The 25,714-nt window shown below is 33.9% G+C and overlaps 3 protein-coding genes across 3 annotated transcripts; 1 reads left to right on the forward strand and 2 right to left on the reverse strand.

Moving 5' to 3' along the window:
- Positions 1-3,644: 3,644 nt before the first annotated feature.
- Positions 3,645-10,194, forward strand: LOC111891032 (calcium permeable stress-gated cation channel 1). Its single transcript, XM_023887119.3, has 12 exons — positions 3,645-3,888; positions 3,976-4,305; positions 4,472-4,618; positions 4,927-5,062; positions 5,315-5,416; positions 5,960-6,079; positions 6,184-6,264; positions 6,778-7,118; positions 7,969-8,214; positions 8,298-8,622; positions 9,345-9,578; positions 9,665-10,194. The coding sequence occupies exons 2-12, from the start codon at positions 3,992-3,994 to the stop codon at positions 9,914-9,916; spliced, it is 2,298 nt and encodes a 765-aa protein (XP_023742887.1). The 5' UTR covers positions 3,645-3,888; positions 3,976-3,991; the 3' UTR covers positions 9,917-10,194.
- Positions 10,195-11,794: 1,600 nt separating this feature from the next.
- On the reverse strand, positions 11,795-16,439 carry LOC111891045 (G2/mitotic-specific cyclin-1-like). The gene is made up of 5 exons (XM_042896714.1): positions 16,253-16,439; positions 13,036-13,151; positions 12,570-12,830; positions 12,060-12,476; positions 11,795-11,803 (listed from the first exon to the last, which is right to left on the reverse strand). The coding sequence occupies exons 1-5, from the start codon at positions 16,437-16,439 to the stop codon at positions 11,795-11,797; spliced, it is 990 nt and encodes a 329-aa protein (XP_042752648.1).
- Positions 16,440-20,008: 3,569 nt separating this feature from the next.
- On the reverse strand, positions 20,009-23,047 carry LOC111890909 (ankyrin repeat-containing protein ITN1). Its single transcript, XM_023886977.3, has 4 exons — positions 22,444-23,047; positions 22,213-22,362; positions 20,951-21,498; positions 20,009-20,750 (listed from the first exon to the last, which is right to left on the reverse strand). The coding sequence occupies exons 1-4, from the start codon at positions 22,970-22,972 to the stop codon at positions 20,061-20,063; spliced, it is 1,917 nt and encodes a 638-aa protein (XP_023742745.1). The 5' UTR covers positions 22,973-23,047; the 3' UTR covers positions 20,009-20,060.
- Between the last annotated feature and the right edge of the window lie 2,667 nt (positions 23,048-25,714).

Below are 25,714 nucleotides of genomic sequence, written 5' to 3' on the forward strand. Positions count from 1 at the left end.
TTTCACCAACAATATTTGCTTAAACCTACTCCATGTGATATTGAGAGATTATATTCGACTCATGAAGAGATGCATGGATTTCTGGGTATGCCTGGGAGTCTAGATTGTACGCATGTGGCTTGGGAAAAATGTCCAACTGCATGGAGCGGTTAATTCACTCGAGGAGATATATGTGAACCCAGTATAATCCTAGAAGTTGTTGCATCTCATGATTTATGGATATGACATTCGTTTTTCGGAGTTGCAGGGTCTAACAACGAAATTAACGTTCTTAGCCGGTCTCCTCTTTTCAACGATCTTTGGACCGACAAAGCACCTGATATGACGTTCACGGTGAACGGACATTCGTACAAATATGGTTACTACCTTTGTGATGAGATATACCCATATTATTCTATACTTATGAAGGCATACTCAGTTCCTCAAAGTTGCTCGCAAAGAGGCAGGAATCAGTGAGGAAGGATATCGAAAGGGCATTTGGAGTCCTCAAGCAGACATGTCATGTAGTGAATTACGCTACACGACTTTGGGATAAGGATAAAATTAAACAAATGGTTCAAGCATTATAATGCATAATATGATAATTGAAGATCAAGGTCGACCGATTTTCACGTATAATCCGGACGATGTCGTCATCCCGCTTAAAGAGTTCGTAACTGGAACGAATGAATTTTTATCACGGGTTGTTGAAATTCATAATAATGAAACGTTGTTTCAATTTTTGAGAAGATGTCGCGGAACATTTGTACCAACTCAACATTAACAAATATTAGTTTTTTTTACTTTTGTTTGTTTGTTTGTTTGTTTTTTTAAATTTAGGTTATTTAAGTAATGTAATGTTTTTTTTATTTTATTATTTTTTTGAATTCTAGGTTAATTAAGTAATGTAGTTTGAAGTTATATTTTTATTTTTATAATTAATGAAAAACTAATTAAAAAAATTCAATGTTTTTTTTTTTTATTTTCAAAAAATATAATATTGTTTTATTTTTGAATTAAAAATAATAAAAAAATGATGTGGAGTGGAGTGATTAGTGATGGATATCTCATATGTTTAGTTGTAGTTAGTGGTGATAATATGACACCATCACTATAATGATTAGTGGTAGATATAAGGCTAGAGGGAGTGAGTGCGGCCTGGACCGCACTCCCCTTGCCACATAAGCACAAACACTACCCTCTGGGTGCGATAAAGAGTGCAGTGCGGCCTTCCAAAGAAACATTCCTTCAAACAACGTGATTGGTTCTTTTTCTTATCTCTTTCTGATTGGTCACTTTTATTTATTAAAAAGAATAAAAAAAAATACCTAAGTGTGACACCACTCCTTGGTTGTGGTATGAAACCACAGTTTTATGGTAATGGTTAAGGTAACGCCTACGTATCACTGCGGTTTCATAAGAGAGTGCAACAACATTCTTTCCGGGAATGGTTTATGCCACCTCTGTATTTGCAATATTGTTGGGCAACATCCCCAGGCCTAATGGGGCCAAAATTTTAGATAGTTTGTATTGGGCCAAGATATTGGAGTCTGTAGATCCCGGTTTTACCTCAAACAAGGATCATTAGGCTTTTTAGTGGAACGTGGAAAAGAATCAATTCAAATACACTTTTATTTGAAATTTATCTTTTAAAGCAAATTGCTGAATGTACTTCAACTCTTCAGCTCTTTATTTTAGGAATCAATATCCAAAAGTAAGTTTAATGACATATAATATAAGTTTATAATTAAATATAAGATCTATTTATTAAACAAAGGTTAATAGTTACTACCAAGTTGATTTTCATATTTTAAGTAGGGAATAGATTTGTATAGAATAATTTTTTTCACTACAAAACAATTTATATTTTATATAGTTAATACAATATTTTAAAGCATAAATAATTGTGTATTGAAAAAAATTATTGTGTACGGATTAGCATCCTTTATATATAATTATAAACTTAAACATATATTTTTACGAATATGTTAATAAGAAAAACAATGAATACAATTTGATATATAAAAGCGATACGTAAGGATGATATAATTAGGGGTGAGCGCGGTGCGGTTCGGTGTTGTTATTAGTCAAAACCTCACCACTAACCGCAAATGCGATTAATCCATTTTCAAAACCGCATGGTGCGGTTATTTTTACGGTGCGGTTAGACGGTTATTTTTGCTGTGCGGTTTTGTTCTTTCTGTGTTGCGGTTATTAACCGCATGGATTTGGTGTGATTATTTTGTGTGGTTTTTAACCACAATTTAGAGCTCAAATAGTTTTAAGAGTTCAAACATATTACTTGTAATAATAATAAAAAAAACCATAAAGTATAAGACAATTAACCATTTAACTTAAACCACAAACAACTAATATCTTAAAAACGTCAAATCAATAGTAATTAACAAGAAATATCTTAAAATTGTTTAATTTCATCATTTTTCAAAGTTAAACATAAGAAAAAACCAACACTTTTGTCTTCTAGTATTTTATCTGTCTTTTATTCATGAAACTTGTCTTATTTTTAATATTTAATAAACTAATAATTGATAAAAAAATTGTATATAATATATGCGGTGCGGTGCGGTTTTTGGAAACTAATAACCGCACTGCACCGCAAATTTGCGGTTTTTGAAAAACAGAAAATGTCACCATCGGTTTTTATTGCAGTTGCGGTTTTTCGGTTGCGGTTTATGCGGTTAATTTTAGTTGCGTTGCAGTTTTTGCTCACCCCTAAATATAACTGATTTTAATCTATTATTCTAATAAAAATGATATTTACATTTTTTCTCTAAAAAAATAAGAGAAGTCGAGAAGACTATTAATATATAGTGCTAAAATTGTTAAACACATTTACTAATTATAAAAATTGAATGAAAGTTACTACACTTGCTAGGCATGATGTATTTAAATATATAATTTATGTTGGGGTAACCTGGTAATATTTTTTGAAGATTATAATTATTTAATATGTTGACTACATAAATCATATGATTACAACAGTAATTCAATTCTATAAAACCAAACCATTTATGAGTTTTTACATATAATAATACATTTTAGATGGCATTTGTTAAGTATTAACAAATTTTCGAAACAACAAAAAGGTAAAATACAATTACCATAAAAACTTAAAACGAAGGGGCACACAAGTCCAAAACCCATATATGTTGTAGATTCTTTTCTTCCATTCCATTCCATTTTATTATATTGCATTTCAAGCAAAGTTAATTATTTTTATACACATTAATTTTTTTTTCTAGTAATAATAACAAATGTAAGTTTGTAATAATATTTAATAATATAATAATAATAGGTAATGATATAATTTTTAAACATTTATATATATATATATATATATATATATATATATATATATATATATATATATATATATATATATATATATATATGCTGTTATATTGATTTTTCGTAATGGAAATGCTTCCTTATCATGATTTTAATTCATAATATTTAAATAACTAGTTTCACTTAATTATTATAAGTTATAACCTCAAATTGATAGTCGTTATATCAAAAAATAATTAAATAAAAAACAAAAAAGAAGCCACCAACGTAAGTCGTTAACCATATACTTTCATGTACTCTTCGTTTTCCCAATCTCCAATCTTCTTACTCTTCAATAACTTCAATCAACAATAACAACAAATTTAATTAACTAATTAAATAATGTTGTTTGCATACAAAGCATGCTTTTCTGCAGTTTTCCTACTTACAGAAATGGGAAATGTTCTTAGCTTTGATTCAACTCTGAAGCAATCTCTGTCATCACTCTCTCGTATGGTTTTCTCTCTTTCTCTTTCTCTCCCTTCATATATTTTGTTGGGTTGTCTTCAATGGCATGAAATACTGCAATATTGGAGCCTTGAATACTTGCTAAATTACAAAGTAAGTTTTTTCTTGAATTTTTATTATCTGATTTTGATTCTTGAGGTCGCAACAATAATTGATGTTCATATCTGTTGACTTGAACAGGTTCAAGAAAGTGTAGATGGCTACATTTGGGGATATTGGGGTAGCAGCAGCAATAAATATCATTAGTGCATTAGTTTTCCTTATAGCTTTTGCTATCCTACGCCTTCAACCTGTGAATGATAGAGTATACTTTCCAAAATGGTATATCAAGGGTTTAAGAACAAGCCGTACAACCTCAGGGGCATTTGTAAAAAAGTTTGTTAATTTGGATTATCGATCATATATAAAGTTTCTTAATTGGGTGCCTGAGGCACTAACAATGCCCGAATCTGAGCTCATCGATCATGCTGGTTTAGATTCGGCTGTGTATTTGAGGATTTATTTGTTAGGGTATGTTACTTTACTCTTTAAATTGGTTGCAATATGAGGGTATTTTTGGTATACCACGTGCTGATAATTTTGATATATAATTTTTTTTTCTTTTGAAAAATCTTATATTCACATTTGGGTGTTTGAAGTTGGTATATAATATTTTTTTTTCTTGTTGTGTGTGCAGGTTAAAAATATTTGTTCCCATATTCTTGCTAACGTGGGCTATTTTAATACCGGTTAATTGGACAAACAACACACTAGAGCGCTCTAAAGAAAATTTTAGTCAAATTGATAAGCTTTCTATATCAAACATCCCGCATGGATCTCCAAGGCATGGAAATCTTACCTATGATTATGTGGATTATTTGTTACGATGACATGACATGACATAGTAATATATAACATGTTGTACTGCGTTTGATGTGCGTTGTCAGTAGGACAAAAAATGCAATTCTTTTTATCTCACTAAAAAAGGTGGGATGAAGACTCGCTCTCAGAAAAAAGATATGAATACCTGTATCATTGAAAATAATCATAAAAAACTTGTATAGTCCCACCGGTCCTATCCTATCTTGCTTCCTGCAACATATATATGCAACTTTAATGTTAAATGCTTCTTGTTTATGTAACAATTTGTAGGTTTTGGGCTCATGTAGCAATGGCATATGTTGTTACGATTTGGACGTGCTTTATGTTGAAAAAGGAGTATGAGACAATTGCAAATATGCGGTTTTACTTTCTTCAATCAGAAAAACCTCGAGCTGATCAATTTACGGTAAGATGTTACCTTTTTTTTTTTTTTTTTTTTTTTTTTTTTTTTTTTCTCATGGAGACAAAATTCAATCCGGTAAGAATGACTCAATAGAGAAATTCAGGAACACAAGGCTTTCCCGTTATATCCTAACTTTTTAAATATTTTTTTTCCTTCCATTTACCCAAGCATGCCGTCTTTTTCTTTTTCAAATATTTTTAGAAATTAATTAGTTATCCAGACAGCACTTAATGAAAAAAAAATGATCGTTTGCAGGTTCTTGTGAAGAACGTCCCGCGAGATGATGATGAGACACTTAGCGAGACCGTGCAACACTTTTTTTTAGTGAACCATCACGATAACTATCTCACCCATCAGGTTTAGCTCGGTTATTTGTATATATTCATGTAGAGTTAGGATTATATGTAAAGCACCAAGTATGGTATGACTGCATAACTCATTGTGGATCAAACATTTTAGGGGCATGATGGTAAATTAACTAATTAAATCAATTACTTTTTCAATTAATCAATCCCTTAAATTCTGGATTTTGACTAACTCGTCTAAAATATTGTTATTTTCCTTGAAAATGATTGGTTCATGATCAGGTACATATTTATATAATAGATATCATTTATATTTGAACCTAGCCCGACATATACATTTTCATTTCATATATGCATTGACACCAAAAACATGTAGACTTTTCGCACAAACATTTTTTGATTTTGATTTATAATTTATATATTAAATATGACTACAAAAAATGTTTTGAAACAATGATCAATCTTTCTCCACCAAATCAATTCAAGAGTTTGAAACACTTGAGTATACTTTGGACGACTTTAAACCATTTGCACCTTTTGTTTTGACCTATTTTTATGGTTTTACCCATTATAGTAAAATATAAATGATTTGCAGGTCGTTTGTAATGCAAACAAGCTTGCAAAACTGGTTAAGAAGAAACAAAAGAAACAAAACTGGCTCGATTACTACCAGATTAAGTTCTCAAAGAATCCGTTAAAACGACCAACGATGAAGGTACTTTCGTTTATATGTCTCTCGAGACATTTTCATTTTTTGTGTCTGGGAGTCCTTTTATATATATAACAAAGTTATTTTACATGCTCTTTTTTGATTAATAGACTGGTTTTCATGGATTTTGGGGAGCTAAAGTTGATGCTATTGAGTATCACGAAGCAGAAATCGAGAAACTTTCAAACGAAGTAATCGTCCATCCTTATTCTCTTATGAGATCATATGTTTGCAAGACGTATTCGTTAAGCCTTCGTAAAATCAAGGGCTAAATGCAAGAAATAACAACTTACTTTTCTTTATTTATGCATTATAGCATCCTACTTCCAATTCTTTCTATTGAAGCATAATACTTATAATTTTTTTCTTATTAAATCTACACAATGTAAGCATAGCACTCTCAAAACTTATTATTAGGATATCAGACTTTGAAAATTTTACCTAATTATAATGGCGAAAATTGCTTTATATTTGAATGACATTGCTATAAACAGGTAGATTTTCATTGTACAACGTAAAATAAAGAAATTTAAGTAGGATTATATAATAAACAAATCAATGAAAGTACATTGATATTTCTTGCATTCAACCCTAAGAACAAAAAATAAAATAAAACCATACTAGCTAGTAATTTCCGTTCTTGAAGGGTATTTTAAACATTTGACTAACAGTTGAACACTTTGTTACTATTTTTGCATATCTAGATAGCCGAAGAGAGAAAAAATGTGGTGAATAACCCAAAAGCAATCATGCCAGCAGCCTTTGTCTCCTTTAAAACTCGTTGGGGAGCCGCTGTTTGTGCTCAAACACAACAAGCTAGAAACCCGACTTTGTGGTTGACCGATTGGGCTCCCGAGCCCCGTGACGTATACTGGAAAAACCTCGCGATACCTTACGTCTCTTTGACCATCCGGAAGGTTTTAATGGGTGTCGCGTTCTTTTTTCTCACTTTCTTTTTTATGATCCCGATCACATTTGTCCAATCACTTGCAAACATTGAAGGCATCGAGAAGGCTGTACCATTCCTTAAACCTATAATCGATGTGTAAGTTCTACGCACTAGCTAGTTCACTTGTTTTAATTGTAAGATGTTGTTTCCTTTTTACTTAACTGATTTATAGGAGACAATACTAGATATAAGATACTTCAAAAATATTTATGACAAGAAATTAAATATCCTCCTACCTATTGTGCCTACTTTTCCTCCTATCTATGTCAAATGATGACAAGAATCACATGTCAAATGGTGACAAGTGTCACATTTTAATAAAATTAAAAATATTTTAAGATACTTGTCACCATTTGACATGGATAGGAGGATAAATAGAAACAAAAGTAGGAGGTTAGGACAATGATGGCACATTTGGGGAAATGACAAGAAATAATTGCACCGAAAATTGTAAGGAGTTAGGATTAATGGGAAAACATCATTTTTCTAGCTTTTTTTTTTTTTTTTATTGAACCTTATTTTCTTCATTAGTAAAAAAAACTTGTATATAGCTTGCCTTTGTGTTTCTATTTTGCCATTTCATGCTATTTTAAGAAAGTGTTAGTGGTTCTATTTTGCCATTTCTTGCTATATTGAGAAACTGTTGTCGGGATGAATAAGTTTAACAAATGTATGAGAAAATGAAGGCACAATTGGGGAAACGGGAGGAAAATATAAGTAAATGGAAATTTGTAAAAAGTTAAAACTCTTAATTATTTTCCTGACTTTCTCTTTTAAGTCATTCATTGTGCATTAAGTAAAAAAGAAACAACACCTTAATTAGGCATGTTTCTTTTCTCCCCATGATGTTTGTAACTTTGTATGGAGTAAGTCTTGCATGCATAAAGCCGGTTTCCTTTTTTGGACCGAATGGAAAGAACCATCTGAATATAAAATGTTTATGCAGCAAACCAATCAAGTCATTAATCCAAGGTTTTCTACCGGGGATCATGTTGAAGATCTTCCTCATGCTACTACCAAGACTCTTGATGTTGATGTCAAAATTTGAAGGATATTTTAGTATATCGCGACTTGAGAGGAGATCCGCATCAAGATATTATCTTTTCAAAATTGTAAACGTCTTTCTAGGAAGCATTATCACCGGGGCTGCATTCGAACAGCTCAATACATTTCTACATCAGTCAGCAAATCGGTATGTTAACATGGATCCAACTTTTCAGTTGAATTACTTAATTTTCTTCGTTTTACAATTTTTTTTTCATGGGTGGTGTTTAGGATTCCGGAGACGATTGGAATCGCGATTCCGATGAAAGCAACATTCTTTATAACGTATATAATGGTTGATGGATGGAGTGGTACTGCTGGAGAGATTTTGCGGTTGAAGGCGTTGATAATCTATCACTTGAAGAACCTTTTTTTAGTTAAAACCGAAAGAGATCGAGAGAAGGCTATGAATCCGGGAAGTATTGGTTTCAACACTGGAGAACCCCAAATACAATTCTATTTCCTCATTGGTCTTGTTTATGCTGTTGTGACACCGCTTCTAATTCCGTTTATCTTGGTTTTCTTCTGCCTAGCATTTGTTATCTACCGTCATCAGGTAATACATTTTCTTACCCATAATGGCAACATATTTATTTTTAGTGATAATAGCGATATGTAACCTATAATAGCAATGGACTTACGTTTTCCTACTCATAAGAGCAACATACTTACATTTTTTTTACCGATAAGAGCAATATCTAACAAATAATTTACATTGCTCATATCGATAGAAAAATGTATGTTATTATGGATAAAAAGCTATAAGTAACTAACTATTATGAGCAAATAACAATCTACATTGTTATTTTAGGTAAAAAAAAGAATAAAGATCATAAAGTACAATGCCTATATTGGTAGCGCATATAAGTAAATTGCTATTTGGGTAAAAGTTATAAGTATTTTGTTATTATGTGTAGGTACGTTGTTATTATACGTAAAAGCTATATGTATATAGCTATTATGTGTTATATAATAACTACATTGCTATCCTCGGTAAAGATATATAAGTATGATGCTATTATGGGTAAAAATAAAGTAAATTGCCTATATTGGTAGTGAAATATAAGTACATTGCAATTTGGGTAGCACATAAGTACATTGCTATTTTCGGTAAAGAAATGTTAGTACGTTCTTATATTTTGGTAAAGAAATATAAGTAGGTTGCTATAATGGGTAAAAAATAAACTACATTGCCCTAATGAGAGCAAAGTAGGTTTCTGTTCTCCATATATAATGTGCCCTATAAAATTTAGCTAAGATGTTTGCGCTAATATGCAGATAATAAACGTTTACAACCCAAAATACGAAAGTCGAGCGGCTTTTTGGCCTGATGTCCATGGACGTGTGATCACAGCCTTGATTATATCGCAAATACTTTTAATGGGTTTGTTGAGTACAAAACACGCCGTTGCTTCAACCCCAGTTCTCCTTGCACTTCCAATTCTCACTATCGGGTTTCATATCTATTGTAAAGGCCGGTTTGAACCCGCGTTTACAAGATACCCTTTACAGGTGCATACCAAACTAACTTTTAGTCAAAGTTTGGTCAATGGACCGTTTTGATTTGTAGCATAATGCACTTTTTGTCTGGTTTTCAGGAAGCTATGAATAAGGACACTCTTGACCAAGTAAGGGAACCGAATCTGAAAGGGAATCTAAAAGGGTACCTTGAGAAAGCTTACTTGCATCCTGTTTTCAAGGATGAGGATTATGAAGATCACTATGATGATGGGAGTTTGGTCATGCCCACTAAAAGACGGGCCCGAAGAAATACACCTAGCACTAGCAGAACGGGCGGTGGTTTGGGACCGTTGCTCCCGGAGATCATTCTAGAAGAGCACAAGCCATAAATGAGCTTTCCATATAGATATCGTGTGAAGGGAAATGTGGTCTTTTAAATTGTGTGAAAGGCAATGTGGTCTTCTAAATTGTGTAGAAACAATGGATGTAAGATTGGAATTGAGAAAATACGTAATTTTTATCGTCGAATTTTAGAAAGCCAAGTGAAACGAGGTTCGACATCCGGGAAAAATAAAATGTTTTAAACTTGTATTATTCATGAAACAAGTGTGAAATTGTTTAACAAAGCTAGAAGAAATCTTTCAATTACAAGTAGGGTGGGATTAATTTAGTTTATATTTTAATTATAAAAATATTAAAAAATTTAAAAGATATGATAATCTTTTCAAGTTTTGCAGTGACTATTTTGTAAAATATACCGGTAAAGGTAAAAGTAATATAACATTTCATATATATGGGTAAATGTCATATTAGCCCACTAAACTTATCGTGTTTGTTCTAAAAAGATCACCCAACTTTTTTTTGTTGTAATGAACTCTTGTTTTCCTATTTTAAAATAACCTTATGTGACCGGATAAACCTTAAAATCTATGCTTGACCATAACCTGCGTCTCCATTGAAATATCCTAACTGTACTTCATGAATAGCAAATTAGGGGAGATTTTATCTTTTCTCATTACCGAGAAAACCTGCAACGCTTTCCTCCAATGGCCAACCCAAGAACCCTTTTTTACATTTGATCCAGGCAAGAAATATGTAGCGGCTTTGAGCCCTTGGTTTGCGATTGTCTCCCATATGGGTTCGCCTAGCCACCATTTGGGTTCATGGCTAGCCATTGTGAAAGTATCACCTGCGATTGGATCAGATTGGATCAGTAAATTTGTTGTTTATGATTCCATGATAAGCAGGGCATAATCCGGTGGCGATTGAGTAGTGATTTGGGAAAGTTAACGTTGGGTAAACTGGAATCAATCCAGTTTCAGCTTCGGTTCCGTTTTTGATTAGTCGTTGGATGTTGGGTGCTGGGGTTTTAAATTGGTACCCAAATTGGAACCCATATGAGGAAACGAGGATGACGACTGGGTGAGTGAATTTACTGAGTGGACCGGCAATTTGGAGAGCGGTGGTGTTGTGGTGGTGGTTGGTGGATGTAACGGAGGAGAAGAAGAGGAATGCGAAAGCGAAGGCGGCGGAGAGAGCGACACAGGTGGTGAGGAGGATGGAGAAGAGGAGGACGGTGGTGGTAGAGTGTTTTGTTGGGATAGTGGTGATGTATGTGTTGATTGATAGAAGTGAAGTAGATTGATTTGGTGTGTTTTCTTCTCCGTTCGGCACCGGTGAGGGTTTAATAACATCTAATCCCATTTTAGAGAGAATAATTAAGGAAAACTCTTGATGATGGGGTTTTGAAATTGTGGGATTCTATCACAGATTCCTATTTTAAAGTGTACTGGTTCAGATTTTTTTTTTTATTGAAAGATTTGGCTACAATGAGATTAAAACCCGTTATAGTGGGTTAAGTGATTTTTTTAACAGGTTAAAAAAAAGTTTATAGTGGGTTAAACGAGAGTTCATTCCTTAACGTAAAAAAAAAAGTTTAATGACCTTTTAGAACAAACACGATAAATTCGATGGGTTAATATAACATTTGCCCAATATATATTCATAATTATCACTGCCATTTTCCATCACCATCCTTCACTATCCTTCACCATCTATATTAGATGAGTCACCACTAGCATCTTCACGCATTCCATCACTCGTGTTTCTGTAAACCCTATGTACATTTCAAGTGTTTTATGCCCCACATGGTTTTTGTTATGAGCGTTGCATGCAACATAAACCGCTGATACAATGACGATAGATGGACAAAATCTTATGATGATATGATAATTCATCATTCCCACTTCTGCATAGAAATACACCATCTACTCCACCTATTCCAAATATTCCAAATATCATAATCAAATTACAAAAATGATCCCTGTGTTATAGTGGAAATTACAAGTTCAGTCCGACTATCGAACTTCGTTACATGGACAATCCTCGGGTTTCAATTTGTTGGGTGTATGGTACCTATGACTAACACCGTTAGATATGAGGTGTTAAGTTATTGTAAAATGACCATTTTACCCCAAATCATTTTTTTTTAAATTTAATACCGAAACGAAAAAAAACGAAATAAATATGTACTTCAATCTCAAGTGGGGTTATGGATGCGGCGGCTTTGAGGAAACTCGTGAGAAACACATACGGTGTGGGAACTGTTAAACTCCATTCCAATTGACTCAAAATCCATTTCTCCATCACCAAAACATCTTGTTTCTCGTGCTGATTATTTAAGATTTCCACAAAATCATACACCATTGGATCTGTCAGCATTTCTACATATTTTGATGCAATAAACATTGCAACAACTCCTACACACCTTAATTCTCTATTAGCGGCAGTTTTAGATGCCAAAAATATGTCACCAATGTTGATTGTAAGGTACAACGTCTCATTCATAAATGCATCACGAGCCTCTATCATCCAGTCGATCAGACTCTCCCTTTTCTTTTCGGTCATCTTAGGTTGTGTATGCATGTAGTCATTAACCCTGGTTTCGTTCTGCATCATAAATACATCAAGTAATTCAATGAAATTGTATATATATACATATACATGTTGTATCTAGGGTTTTATATCTATTTATATATGTACCTCAACAAGTTTGTGGAATATGTATATGTCTTCAACATACTCAACTGCAGCCAGTTCATTATCAACATCTTGAGCATCAATATCTACAAAATTTTCTTGTTTCGGGCAATAGGCAACCTTGCTCCGGGCAGTCAGTGTTGAAGTGAGTGACGATTGAGGAGATTTGTTTTGTGAAGACCAAGATTTAGGTTTCTTCAATTCTTCGGTGTTTGGACTGATCTTGATCACAGTTGCATTTTGTGGCACGGGTGGTGGTTTTGTCTTGATTATTGTAGGTTTAACTTATTTACATTTACTGCCATTGGTTTCTGTACAACACCATCAATAAAAAGATGTGGGTCAATTTTGTAAAAAAAATAATAAATTCTACATAAGTTAGAAAACATTAAAAAAGTTGGGTAAAAAATGGTGTAATGTTTAATTTGTGCGATTAATTAATAAATTTGAGAACTTTTTTTTCTTTCACCTTTTGGTTTTTAGGTATTGCATTGGTGATTAATTGTGCACGTAAACTTCTTGTATTAGGGCGAGTGATTGCAGTGAGATTGCTGATTTCACTCAGTATCTTCTTCTCTTTTACATCTGATGACAAAATTAACATTCAAACTTTCCGATTAAGAAAACCCAACAACAATCAAGGATTTAAATTATGATGGTTTAGAATGAGAAAGAACATCAAATTTCACATATCAACACAAAATCATCCAAGAAAACAGATCAAAAACCCTGAAATCATATACTGATTATAAGCAATTTAACCATAAAAAAAGCATTAACAGAGAAACAATTACGAAACCAGTAGATTTAGCCTAAGAATAATCTCAAGAAACAGAGCATACGAGATTCAATCAAAAGCTAGTTTTGAATATACCTCAGTTTTCTTCTTCAACAACATCCCTTGAAGTCATCTTTAATGATCTGTGAATAGATTGAAATGGGACAAAGAACAAAGATCACAAGCACTTGAACAATGGAAATTCCTTAATACACGATGATTCGTATTCGGTTGGGGTTTGCAATGTAGGATTTATGGCACCGTTATATGTTTGGTTGAACCTCGTTTTAGTTTGGAAAAAGAATGTGATTATTAAATGAATGTTGGAGTTTATGTTCAACTGTCTAAATGTGAGTTTATACTTTATTGAAGTTGGCTTTTATCAAGAACGGGATTAATCCGTTATAAAATATTTCCCAAACAAAATTGCAGAAATGATCCTTTAGTTTTTAAAAACACACAACTTTAGTCCAACTTTATATTTTGCTTACTGGGAAGTTGTTGTGGTTAATTGGTCCCTTAATTTTTATCTAAATTTTGACTTGTTATTTTTTTGAAATGTTCAAAACTTATTACTCTTGGACCAAATCTCTAAAATACTGTAGACCATAAGAACCATTTATGTAATTTACATATTTATTTCATTATATTCTTCTATTAGCAAATAACAAGAAAAAACCCTAACTTGTTATTTTTTTGAAATGTTCAAAACTTATTACTCTTGGACTAAATCTCTAAAATACTGCAGACCATAAGAACCATTTATGTAATTTACATATTTATTTCATTATATTCTTCTATGAACAAATAACAAGAAAAAACCCTAACTTTCTAGACACTCCTCCGCCTCACTCTCTAAATTACGAGTCCTCATCCCTGTATCTCCTCCCCCATCGTCTCCGACATCCCTCCCATAAATACCATGAGTAGTTAGAGTAGTTACAGAGTGTGCACAAAACCAAGTGAATCGCCAATGGTGGTGATGGGAGGTGAATTTTCAATAAGTTTTATGTAACATGATGTAAGGGGTGGAAGACGACGAGATGGTGAGAGGCAAATGAGTGTCCGATCAATGGTGGTGATGGAAGGGGATAAAGCCGAACAATAGAGATGGTGGAATGTGGTGGAAGAGTATATGACGGTGAGAGGCGAATGAATGACGATGGTAGTGGCCTAACCCTTCTCCCCCTTCTCCATATTTGGCACCCTAACTCGTACCAATGTTCACAGATACTTGGGTAAGCTAGTGAGTTTATGGTTTCTTTCATTTATATGTCTACCACTTTAAACATAATATTTTGATCATTATAATGTTAGTGGTTATAATGAAACAAAGATGGTAGACTAAAATTACTCACACAAGAACAACTCAAGTATTTTAAACAAGAGCTACTACTCTATCTTTATATCACTCACTTCACTTTTCTCATACAACTCTCTTACATTTTTATTACAAACATTAGGTATTTATACTGGAGCCAAAACTAAGGAAAACATATCTGATATGTAGAACTCCTGGAACATACGTTTAAAGTTTCGTGATTAATTGGATCATACTGTGATTATGAAATCAAATATTAGATCTATGTCTGAGTCTAAAATCGTTCTTGGAATTTCCATATGGGGTGTGCAGGTACCTCAACGAATCAATTTAGTTTTCGTTTATTAAGAAAATCAGTATTTTACAGATTTAGTTTCTTAAAAAGGATGTAACTTCTGCATACAACCTCCATTTTTGATGTTTTTTATATCCACGGAGTCTCGAAAGTATAATCAATCCAATTTGATCATAAATTGGTTACAAATACACTTGATGCAAAAATTCATTTTTAACGTCACAAATAGAATTATTTTTTGTGATTTTTGACTCGATCCATAATGATGGATGAATTGTTGAGCAGTTTGAAACGTTCTAAAATAAATGTGAGTTTAATATATTCAGTATACATTATAAACATAAAATTATACGTAATTGATCTTTAATACATAGTGGTCTGCGGTGGTTTGAGTGCCGAACATTGACCTGTTTTTACTAATTGCTACATAGCAAGTTTGACTTTAGGTCAATTTGAGGGTTTTGGGTTATAGTTTAAGAATTGGTCCCTGATTGTTGTATAGGTGACCTATAGTACCAGTTTTTGGATTTGCGAGAGCTGTACCGTTATCTGCTAGACTGCGAAGTGAATTTTCTCACTATACTTTATATTACAATATGTATCCTTGCGTGTAGGATGATGGTATGCTGTAGTGATCTGTTATGATTACTTGTATTTCTGGTTATTGTTTGTCTGTTTGTTTATGTGCATATGTCTATATATTATGGTTGGTTGGGTTAAGGCGGTCCTGCTTTGTGCTGTAGGCCAAGATACCCGGGCGGTCAAGTGTATTGTAGGCCCTTGTGAGGTAGTTCAGTAAGCCTGTAGGCCCAAGGGAGTGATCGAACTATTGTAGGTCTTGCGAGGCAGGCTAGTAGACTGTAGGCTCGGTACAACGGTCCAGACATCTTGTAGGCCTTTCGAGGCGGTCCAGGCAGACTGTAGGCTCATGTATGCATGCATTGTACGTGTATTGTTGTGTAGGGTATTTTGGGGGAACTCACAAAGCTTTGGCTTATAGTTGTGGATTTTAATGTTTTAGGTACTTCAGAAGATCAGGGGAAGGCGAAGGCTTGATCGTACACATCATCATATGGATTGTTTTGTTAAGAAATATTATTTGATACTCTAATTTTTATTATTATGTTTTGGAAACAATGATGGTTGACTTATGTTTTTTATGAAATGGCATTGAAAAATTCAAAATTTTTACCATGGTTTTTGAGATGTTACATTTGTTTTCAAAGCATATGCATAATAAACATCATGTATATACTTCTTATCACCATCCTTTGAAAGAATCATAATTGTACCTTTGCCTTTGATAAGAATCGTTGATAAATCACCAAAGCTAACGTCTCCTACTGTCTTGTCCAACTTCATAAATAGATCCTTATAACCACATATGTGGTTACTTGCACCATTATCAAAATACCAAATATTTTTGTTACCTTCTTCATTTCCTTTGCATGTGAGAAACATCTTTATCTTTATCTTCATTGTTGTTGTCAAGTGACTTTTTTCTTCCACTTTTGGACCTGAGATTTCTCACTTTGTTGTTGAAACCTACCTCTTCCTCTTCCTATGTTTTGAAATCCTTGACTACTACCAGAGAATTGATATCTATCTTAGCCTCGTCTATTAGGTCCAACTATGTAGCCACCTCTATAACCACCATGATTTCCTTTGCCTCGTATATAGCTACTGCTAGCTTGGTTTTCATTAATTGACATCTTGCTTTGTAAAGCTTGTTCACAATTACCGGTATCATCATTTTGTTTCATTATCTGTTCATGGGCTTGAAGACTACCGATGAGCTCATCCATATAAATTGAGCACAAATCTTTTGATTATTTAATAACTATGACTACATAATCAAAAATTTTAATTGATCAACAAAGTAATTTTTCCATTATCCTTACTTCATCAAGAGCTTCACCATTTCTTTTCATCTCGTTCGCCACCATTTTCAAGTGAGCAACATAATCATTTACGCTTTCTGCATAACCTCCCAAGCTATCTTTGATGTCTTTGCGTTTGAGATTTTCTCAAAGGTTAATTCATCAACACCTTATAAAATAAAAAATAGAGCTTTCTTATCTCTTTTCCAGGACTCCTTTAACCTTGTCTTTTGAGCATTTGTTAAAGCTGTTTCAGCAACTGCATCTATCGACTCCATATACTCGTCTTCAACTATATCCCAAAAATCTTGAGAACTGAATACTTGAGTTCCCGTAATTTTTTGTCGTCACTTTTGTAATTTGAGGTCGAATCATATTCGTCATCTTCTCGTCGTCAAACAGAACCTCTACTGTGATACCACTTGTTGGTGGTTATAAAGAAACAAAGGTGGTACTCTAAAATTACTCACACAAGAACAACTCAACTATTTTAAACGAGAGCTAATGCTCTATATTTATATCACTACATTTTTCTCATACATCTCTCTTACATTTTTTTTACAAACATAGGTCATTATATAGGAGCCGAAACTAAGGAAATACTTAACATAAAAGTATAAATAAAACTTAATGGTTAAGAATCATGACTAAGAAAACTTAATAACTAAGAAAGTTGTTGATAACCATTGTTGACTCTTATTTTTAACCCTTTTATGTTGACTTTGTTGACTAAGTTGGGTTTGACTGTCGTAGTTCATTCACACAGTCTAGGGGAGCATTTAAATATCCGACAATGAACCAATGTTTCATTTTCCTTTCCACTTGGAACAACCCTCCAAAATTTCAAAAAATAAAATGATTTAAAATTAATGAAATTAAAATGGTAATCAATCATGTGATTTTAGGCAACCATATCAATCACGTGATTTTACAATCAACACTAACAAAAGTAAATAGGGAAATATGCGTACATTTTGGAAAATTGAAATTTAGAGAACTAAATAGTGAAACTTAGGGATCGGCTGAGGGGGTTCCGAAGAGGGAAATCTCCAAAAAATCCTAAAATTTTACCCTAATTTACGAAAAAAAGTCTCAAACTAAAATTTGTTTACAAAAAAGCATGAATTACCAGTAAAAATGACGATTTGACCAATTTTTTCAGGTTTACCAGTTTTATTACTTGCATGTTTCACTAAAGTCCCATTATTTTACCTGAAATTACGAATAAGTCCCAAAATAAAATTTACTGATTATTTTGCCCTTTTCTTCATGTGACATACATTTTATCGGTTTCATTGCTGACTTAGAAATCTAGTCATTAAATTAGCTGATAAGATGAAAATGATGGGTTATATAATGTCACATTTACTGTAAAAATTTGATACCCATCTGATACCCATCTCTTCGGCTCATATATGACTATGTATCTATATCAGCAATGAAACCAATAAAATGTGTATTTCCAATAAAAAATGGCAGAAAATGAGTTGATGTCTGATGAGAGGGATATATTGGGTTACATAAGATTAGATAGACAATTTGATATTTCTTATAAACGTAAAAACTTACGCAGTTGTTGTTAGGTTATGTAATTATTGTAGTCTTTGTTGGATGCATTTTATGTTCCAAAAAGATATACAATACATTAGGATATCAAGTTTTATGCTAAACATAGCATTATATAACTCAACATATCCATCTCATCATCTCATTTAATGACTAGGCGTCCGGTTCAGTAATGAAACCGGTAAAATGTATGTTACATAGAGAAATGGGCCAAATCATCAGTAAATTTTATTTTGGAACTTATTCGCAAATTAGGGTAAAATAATGAGACTTTAGTGAAACAGGTAAGTAATAAAACTGGTAAACCGGAAAAGGGGTAAAATTGCCATTTTTACCGGTAATTGATGTTTTTTCGTAAACAAATTTTAGTTTGGGACTTTTTCTTAAATTAGGGTAAAATTTTAGGACTTTTCTGGAGATTTCCCGTTCCGAAGATGTTAGGAGCTTTCCGATGATGTAGAAATAGGCCTCCAAACTCCTGATTGATTAAAAAATTATGGTCGTTATGTTAATTTCTTTGGGCCTCTTTTGTCCATGATCGCTTCTGCTAGGTCTTTTTATAGGGTCCTTTATGAATCAACTAAAGTTAAATGTCAATAACAAAGATAGAAAGATTGTTGAGGAGATTCTATATATGATCCTCTTTGACCTAAGTACCTAATGTTTGAGTATACCATTTTTACAATAGAGACTAGCTTAAGAAAATATGATAGGCATTAGATAGTTTCCATATGTATCTTTTTTTTAGAACGGTTTACACACATTCATTACCCTACTCTTAAATCTATACCTTTTGTTTACAACGATATTTGAATCCTCAACTCTTTGGGTGAGGGGCACTTATCCATCAACTTTTGATATGGCTAGGCCAAAGGCCGTTTGGTTTTGATACTTATTTTAGTAGATAGTTTCCATATTTATGTATTATATGGAGAAGGTTAAAGATTCCATTTTGTAACTTTATAAATTTTCCAAACGATTAATGACCAATTATATTTTAAACACATATTCTATTAGGCATATCAATGCTTATTAATGTTTTAAAAATCAGTTCGAACCAGCCATACCGAAAGCCAAAGACGGGAGCGGTTCAAAAACTGTTCGATCGATTAGGTTAATTAACTGGGTTGAATCGGTGTTATAGAACCGGTAAAAACCGTTTGTACTAATTTATTGGACTTGGATATTTAGATTTCGCTTAACCCATTAAAAAACAATCCATTTCTAAACAAAAAAGTTGAACAACTCAATCGATTAGGTTAACACGAGTGTACATAGGTTTAAGGCTTGACGCACACCATTGTCAAATGTAAGAAAATACTTGTTTTTATAATGTATATGTGTAGGAAACTATAAAATATATAAAAATTATGGCATCCGGGTTAAACCGGCGGTCGGAAACCGGCCGGTAGACTGGTTCAACTAAAAACTGGTTTTTAAAACATTGATGCTTAGGGGCTGTCTCGACGACTTGTCGTCGACATAGGGTTAAAAGAAGTCGTCGCCATAGGGGTTGATTGTTGTAGTGACTTGTTTCTAAGCATTTATCAAGACAAAAATCCAGAAACAAATTATCTGAATAAAACAAAAATGCACACGGTACAAGTTTAATGTCATTTATTCAAGAGTTACTTAAAGAAGAACATCCAAAAGATCAAACAAAAGAACTCGTGGTTGCTTTGGTGAAAATAGTAGTTGGAGCTTGAGAAGGATGGGGCAATTCAACATCACGGGCAGGCAATATTGAATATATAACCTTCTTTAGACTTTCCTCAAATACTTTAATGAGCAACTTGTAGAGACGCACATATGAGAGCACAAATACAATGACTGGGAAAAACGTAACTGTGTACAATATAATTTTTGTCCAATCTTGCCCTTTACTACTATTTCCTAGGATAAGCGTGGCTGCGAAAGATATCATCATCATTGACACAGAGAGTATCAACAGTGTGACGCCTAAGAGTAGTTTATTATGAAGAGAGTTCTGGAACTCCTTTAACCGGAAGGAAGATGTAAGGATGGAAAGAAATACGATAATTGATGTCAAAGAAAATGTGAGGGAAAGTCCATTGGCTAGCGAAAAGACTATAAAAAAATAGTTGTCCTCCATAACTGGACGTCCTGTATCTGGCTTTGAACCTCCAGGTGAAGTGAAAGATGAAGCAAAGGCAACAGTGGCAATGGGCACAGCAAACCCGGAGCAGTTCCCAGCCGTGCTCTTCATCCATTCTTTGGCATCGATGTGAAGTTGTGCATTATTCTTGATGAATAGTTGTTCAGCTGTCACACCATCGTCGTTTACCTGAGAAATTGCTTCGGTGGTACATATATTTTTCACACTCTGGATAGAAGAAGAAAAGACTTCAGAAGGGTTAGTATGGTAGTGCATTAATTGACATGGATTCGACTGGAGTACTGGTATCTAAACTGATATCAATGGGATAAAAAGTTAACAAGATAACTCAATCTCTGTACAAAAGATGAGAATGATAAAAAATAGTCATAGAAAATTTGTCTAATCCAGTACAATCTGTCATTTACCTCGAATAGAAGCAAATCATCTCGTAGTATGAGAGCAGGGCTTCGGATATCCACCTCAGCTTTCTGATCTTCAACTTTTTGGCCTACCATGTGCAGTATTGAGTTGCCTAGATTGTCAATCTCTCCTTTTAGCCTCATCAAAGGATACTTCATATTGATCACAACTTTATAGATTTCCATTCTTCGATATTGAATTGCCACATGCAAAATGTCACGCCCGTTCTCATCAATATGCTCGACCGCCTGAGGGTACACTTGCAGTATTTCCCTTACAATCTCTGTACAACCTGATTTTGTAGCTAAAAACAATGGGGAGTCACGAGTAGGATCATTAACAATAATAAGAATACGTGTTCCTGAAGACATTATCCCTTGGATGAGTTTAATTCTGTTCTGATTTGACATGGGTGCTGTTGCTTCCCATGAGGCATCACTTTCAATGAAAAGGGTGGCAAGTGTCTTTGCTGATTTACTCTTGAGAATTTGTTTCTGAAGTTCTTTCAGGAAAGGCACTCTGCTAGTTTGTTCTTTATGATTCAAATCAATAACTGAGAAACAAAAGTCCAGAAGTTTAGTGTTGTTATGTTAGCAGACTTGCAAGTTGCAAGTATGTTGACAAGAGTATGTTAAGTTGTTTTTTTTTGGGAAAATGACTTACAAGCCACGAAGTTTCCAACCCGTTCAAAAAACTCCATTATGTTTTGTCTGTCCAAGAAAACCAACGAACTTAACATTTTGTCTAAAAAAAACCCAACGTAGTTTCCAAACCGTTCAAAAAACCCCAATCATGTTTTGTATATTCAAAAGGTTAAGTTCGTTGGATTTTTTTGAACAGAAAAAACATGATTGGGGTTTTTTGAACGGTTGGAAACTTCGTTGGTCTTACAAGTCATTTTCTCGATATGGTAATAAGCCACGTCATCTGTTTATCTTCTTTGATTTCCATAGAATTGAACAAAAACGTAACTTAGTTGGGCTTTTTTAGATAAATGTTAAGTTCGTTAGGTTTTCATGAACAGACAAATCATAATTGAGGTTTTTTGAACGATTTGGAAACTTCATTGGACTGGTAAATCATTTTCCTTTTTTTCTTTTAACAACTCAGAAATTTTCATTCAAAAAAAAGCCCCAACTCTAAGGAGGGGCTACCCTTTTAAATGAGACAAAAAACTGTAATTTTGGTCTCATCAATGTATGCCCAACACAATATACATGGCCTTTGTTTTGTCTTGTCTTGTAATAAAGGGGCCTTAGTATCATACACTTGCGTATGAACCGCTTGAAGAAATTATCTTCAAATCCATGATTGAATGCTGACGGCTTGCAGGCAAGAAGTTGAAGACCTGTCATCCCATTTCCATCTTTTTCACCGATCAACATTGGATATGTTTTGGCAATATCATGAGCTAAATCTGTGTCCATTCATATATTAGATATTTGGATTGAAGGAATTTTTTCAGTAAAGTTACGTGTCACCACAAATAGACACTTACTGAAGTTCTCACTATGAATTGCAACGTGAAGTATAGTTGCTTTATCATCTCTTACAAGAAAGGCCCTCACGTCTGCATCTTCTGGAAATCTCTTACGCACTTCAGCTTCAAGAAAATGGAAACTCTTGCTCTTTCCAAAACGGGATGCACGGAAAAAAGGCGTCTCTCCCATCATGTCGGTCATGGTGAGCAATGAAGGAGCTCGGCGCAACATCTCAGCAGCAGCCTCGACTGTCTTATTGTTGGTGGCTGTTGCATGAAGAATGGTGTTTCCGACATCATTTTTTAATGTGAGTTTGTCAGGTTGGTCTTCAGGTAGCAGACTGAGTAGCTGACGAATGAGCTTATTACGCTTGTAGTAACTCGCAATGTGGAGAACAGTGTCATCGTGTATGGTTAGCTTGTGCAAGGGACCATCTGGCAAATCTCGACATATATCACATACATTTGCATCATCTCCTTCTGACAGAGCTTTATACAGGTCAGCATTAATCCTTCTGTAATTTTTCGATGTCATGTTGTCAGCCATTACAGCGGATAGCTACGGAAAATCCACACACCTACGTAGGATGACTAGGCTATGGGCTACTTTACATTTCACAAACTTGGATTGCCATTTAAACTTTGTGAAGTCACTTTAATTAATGGTTTCACACATAAGTTTTGTTAGCTTTTCTGCTTTTAGGGAACATTGTTTTACTTTTAAGTACAAAAAGGAAAAGAAGTGCATAAAGCAACAGATTCTTTGAAACTTAAGTATTACTGCAATATAAAGGGAACACATAATCTAACGGGATCAGTATTTGTTAGGCTTTGTTAGGCTACGGGTACCCATAACATCATAACACTGCACCACTTCACAACCACTTACCATAAGGCTGTCTGGAATGGTACACAAGAAGACGCGCGAGTGCCTAGGTGGCACCCCAAGCCACGTATGAACACCGCCCAGTGTCTGTCCGGTGACTTGGGTGTGAGGTGGATGGGAAGACATTCGATGACAGCCAATATGAAGAGACGGGCAGCAGCAATGGTTTCCTTTGTTTCTTTTTTCTTTTTTACTCTTGGACCCAAAAAAAAAGTTCTTTTTCAATTTAAAAAATAAAAACCATATACTACAACTATAAATACCACTTATTTTACACACATTTTACACTAACAAACACACAATCTCTTCCCATATTCTTTTTTTTATTCAACATATGGATCCAAATCAAATACTTCACCCACTCCAAACACCCTAAACACTCCAAATGATCCATATGCAAATCTTAGTTACATGCAATTGATAACATCTCCTATCCAATAACATCTATTCACCAATCTTTCATACCTACTACCAACAACAACGACCACCACAATTCAATCAAGATATTTCAAGCCTTTCGACAACCTTCTTTACAACAACCTTCTTTACAATTTCAACCCCAATATTTTTAATATCAACAATTTTACGCACAACCTTCACAACCATCTCAAATCCCAACCTATAAACCTCGACCATGACAATGAAAATGTCCAAGAAACACAACAACCAACTCGAAGAAGGCAAAAAAAAAAAAAGGAAAAGAACCAAAAAAAAAAAGAACTAACACAATGGACCGAAGACGAAGAGGAAGTTTTAGCTAAAGCTTGAATTTTTATATCGCAAGACTGTGACACCGGGAATGTGCAATCAGGTCAAAGTTTTCGGAAGCATGTTCTAGACCATTTTCATGCGCTATTAGGAAGGGAAACGGAGCGGACATACGATTCGGTCAATGCAAAATGGTGTGACCTACGAGCGCCTTGCACGAAATTTAATGGCATATTTGACAATTTTAAAAATAAGCACAAAAGTGGTAGCAACGATTTTTAATATTTTATCGACCGCATGCTACCAATACAAAATTATCAATAATGGTAAACCATTCAACAACCAAAAAGCATGAAAATTTTGGCGTAATGGTCCAAAATGAGTTCTTTATTCGGAGACAGCGCATTTGGGATCAACCACCGGATCCAACAAAAGGCCAAGAACTTTCGAGTCCGACGTGGGTTTTGGCCTCGACCTCAATGATGAGTTCAATGGTACCGAGGGGGAGGGTCCACCGGAAGTCCAACTTCGTCGACCACTAGGAAGGGACAAATCGAGAAAGATGGGGTCTTCAAGCGGAAAAGTGGTTTGCAAAGACGTGATTGCGGAAAAACTAGACAAGACTCTAAGTTTTCTAAAAAATAATTGAATCAACGGAGGAAGCTTGTCATCAAAAAATTACACTTACTGATCTTCAAATTTTAAACACAAAACCACAACCAGATCTCGACCCAAAAAATCTAACCGCGTTTCTAAAAATCCAACAACAAGTTCGGGTAAAATATAACAACTAGATTCTATGTCTTTTATGTTTTTGTAATAGTTTAGGTTTAATTTTCTATGTTTTTTATGTTTTTTAGTAATTTAGGTTTTTAAAATTCTATGCTTTTTAATTAATGTAATGTGGTTTTAATTAATGTAAAATCTTTATTTATGTTTTAAAATATGTTTTTTTATTTAATTCAGTGTTAAAAAAGTAAAAAATATAAATATAAATATTATGGAGTGGTAACTATTTTCAATGTCTAGTGGTTTGCTGGTGAGTTTGTAGTGGAGTTGGCGTGTCGTTGAGTTGCCAACACTTTTTGAGTGACTTGGGTATGACTACTCCCCATAGCCTAAGAAATACCCAACAATTCCACCACCCAAAACACTCTTAATTTTTAATATAAAAATATTATGAGAGAGAGAGAGAAAGAGAAAGAGAGAGAGAGGCATTAAACGATGTTACCAGCTTAAATAACATATAAGGGGGTGATGTAACATATGCCACATATGTATAAACTACTATGCGTTAGAGGCATATCGCATAATCTTAGTGTGAACGGTGACAAAAATAAAATAAAACCTTAATTTAGCGACGTAATACCGACAAAATAGTGACATAATTTTAAATACGTTGGTAATTTCTAGCTTATTTAAAGTAGACGAGACAATAGTATATTTGTCACATCTGGACTAATCCTTATCGAGTTGAGGTTTATGATAATGCTCTTTTTTTTTCTCATAGTTAGCTGGTTTTGACATCAACTACAAATAAAGAACATTGCAACATAGTTTCCCAATTTTATCGCAATATATTCTTAAGGGGTGTTTGGTTCAAATAATGTTTTTGGAGGGAACGAAATCCGCCAAAGGAATTGGAGTTTCAAAGAACTGGACTCTAGTTTGGTTGACACGGAATTGGATTGTTTT

This window comes from Lactuca sativa, chromosome 7, assembly GCF_002870075.4.
Source record: "Lactuca sativa cultivar Salinas chromosome 7, Lsat_Salinas_v11, whole genome shotgun sequence".
In the NCBI taxonomy this organism is placed as follows: Eukaryota; Viridiplantae; Streptophyta; class Magnoliopsida; order Asterales; family Asteraceae; genus Lactuca; species Lactuca sativa.

Bases quoted from the DNA above. Each gene is read 5' to 3' on its own strand.
- LOC111891032 (XM_023887119.3), top strand. From the start codon at position 3,992: ATGGCTACATTTGGGGATATTGGGGTAGCAGCAGCAATAAATATCATT. The intron at 6,265-6,777 runs GTAATCGTCCAT...TTGCATATCTAG, and splicing joins TCGAGAAACTTTCAAACGAA to ATAGCCGAAGAGAGAAAAAA. The intron at 7,119-7,968 runs GTAAGTTCTACG...ATGTTTATGCAG, and splicing joins CTTAAACCTATAATCGATGT to CAAACCAATCAAGTCATTAA.
- LOC111890909 (XM_023886977.3), bottom strand. From the start codon at position 22,972: ATGGCTGACAACATGACATCGAAAAATTACAGAAGGATTAATGCTGAC. The intron at 21,499-22,212 runs GTATGATACTAA...TTTGTTTCTCAG, and splicing joins CAAGCGGTTCATACGCAAGT to TTATTGATTTGAATCATAAA. The intron at 20,751-20,950 runs GTAAATGACAGA...TCTTCTATCCAG, and splicing joins ATGATTTGCTTCTATTCGAG to AGTGTGAAAAATATATGTAC.
- LOC111891045 (XM_042896714.1), bottom strand. From the start codon at position 16,439: ATGAAGATAAAGATAAAGATGTTTCTCACATGCAAAGGAAATGAAGAA. The intron at 12,831-13,035 runs GTGAAAGAAAAA...ACAATAATCAAG, and splicing joins CAATACCTAAAAACCAAAAG to ACAAAACCACCACCCGTGCC. The intron at 12,477-12,569 runs GTACATATATAA...TTTATGATGCAG, and splicing joins TATTCCACAAACTTGTTGAG to AACGAAACCAGGGTTAATGA.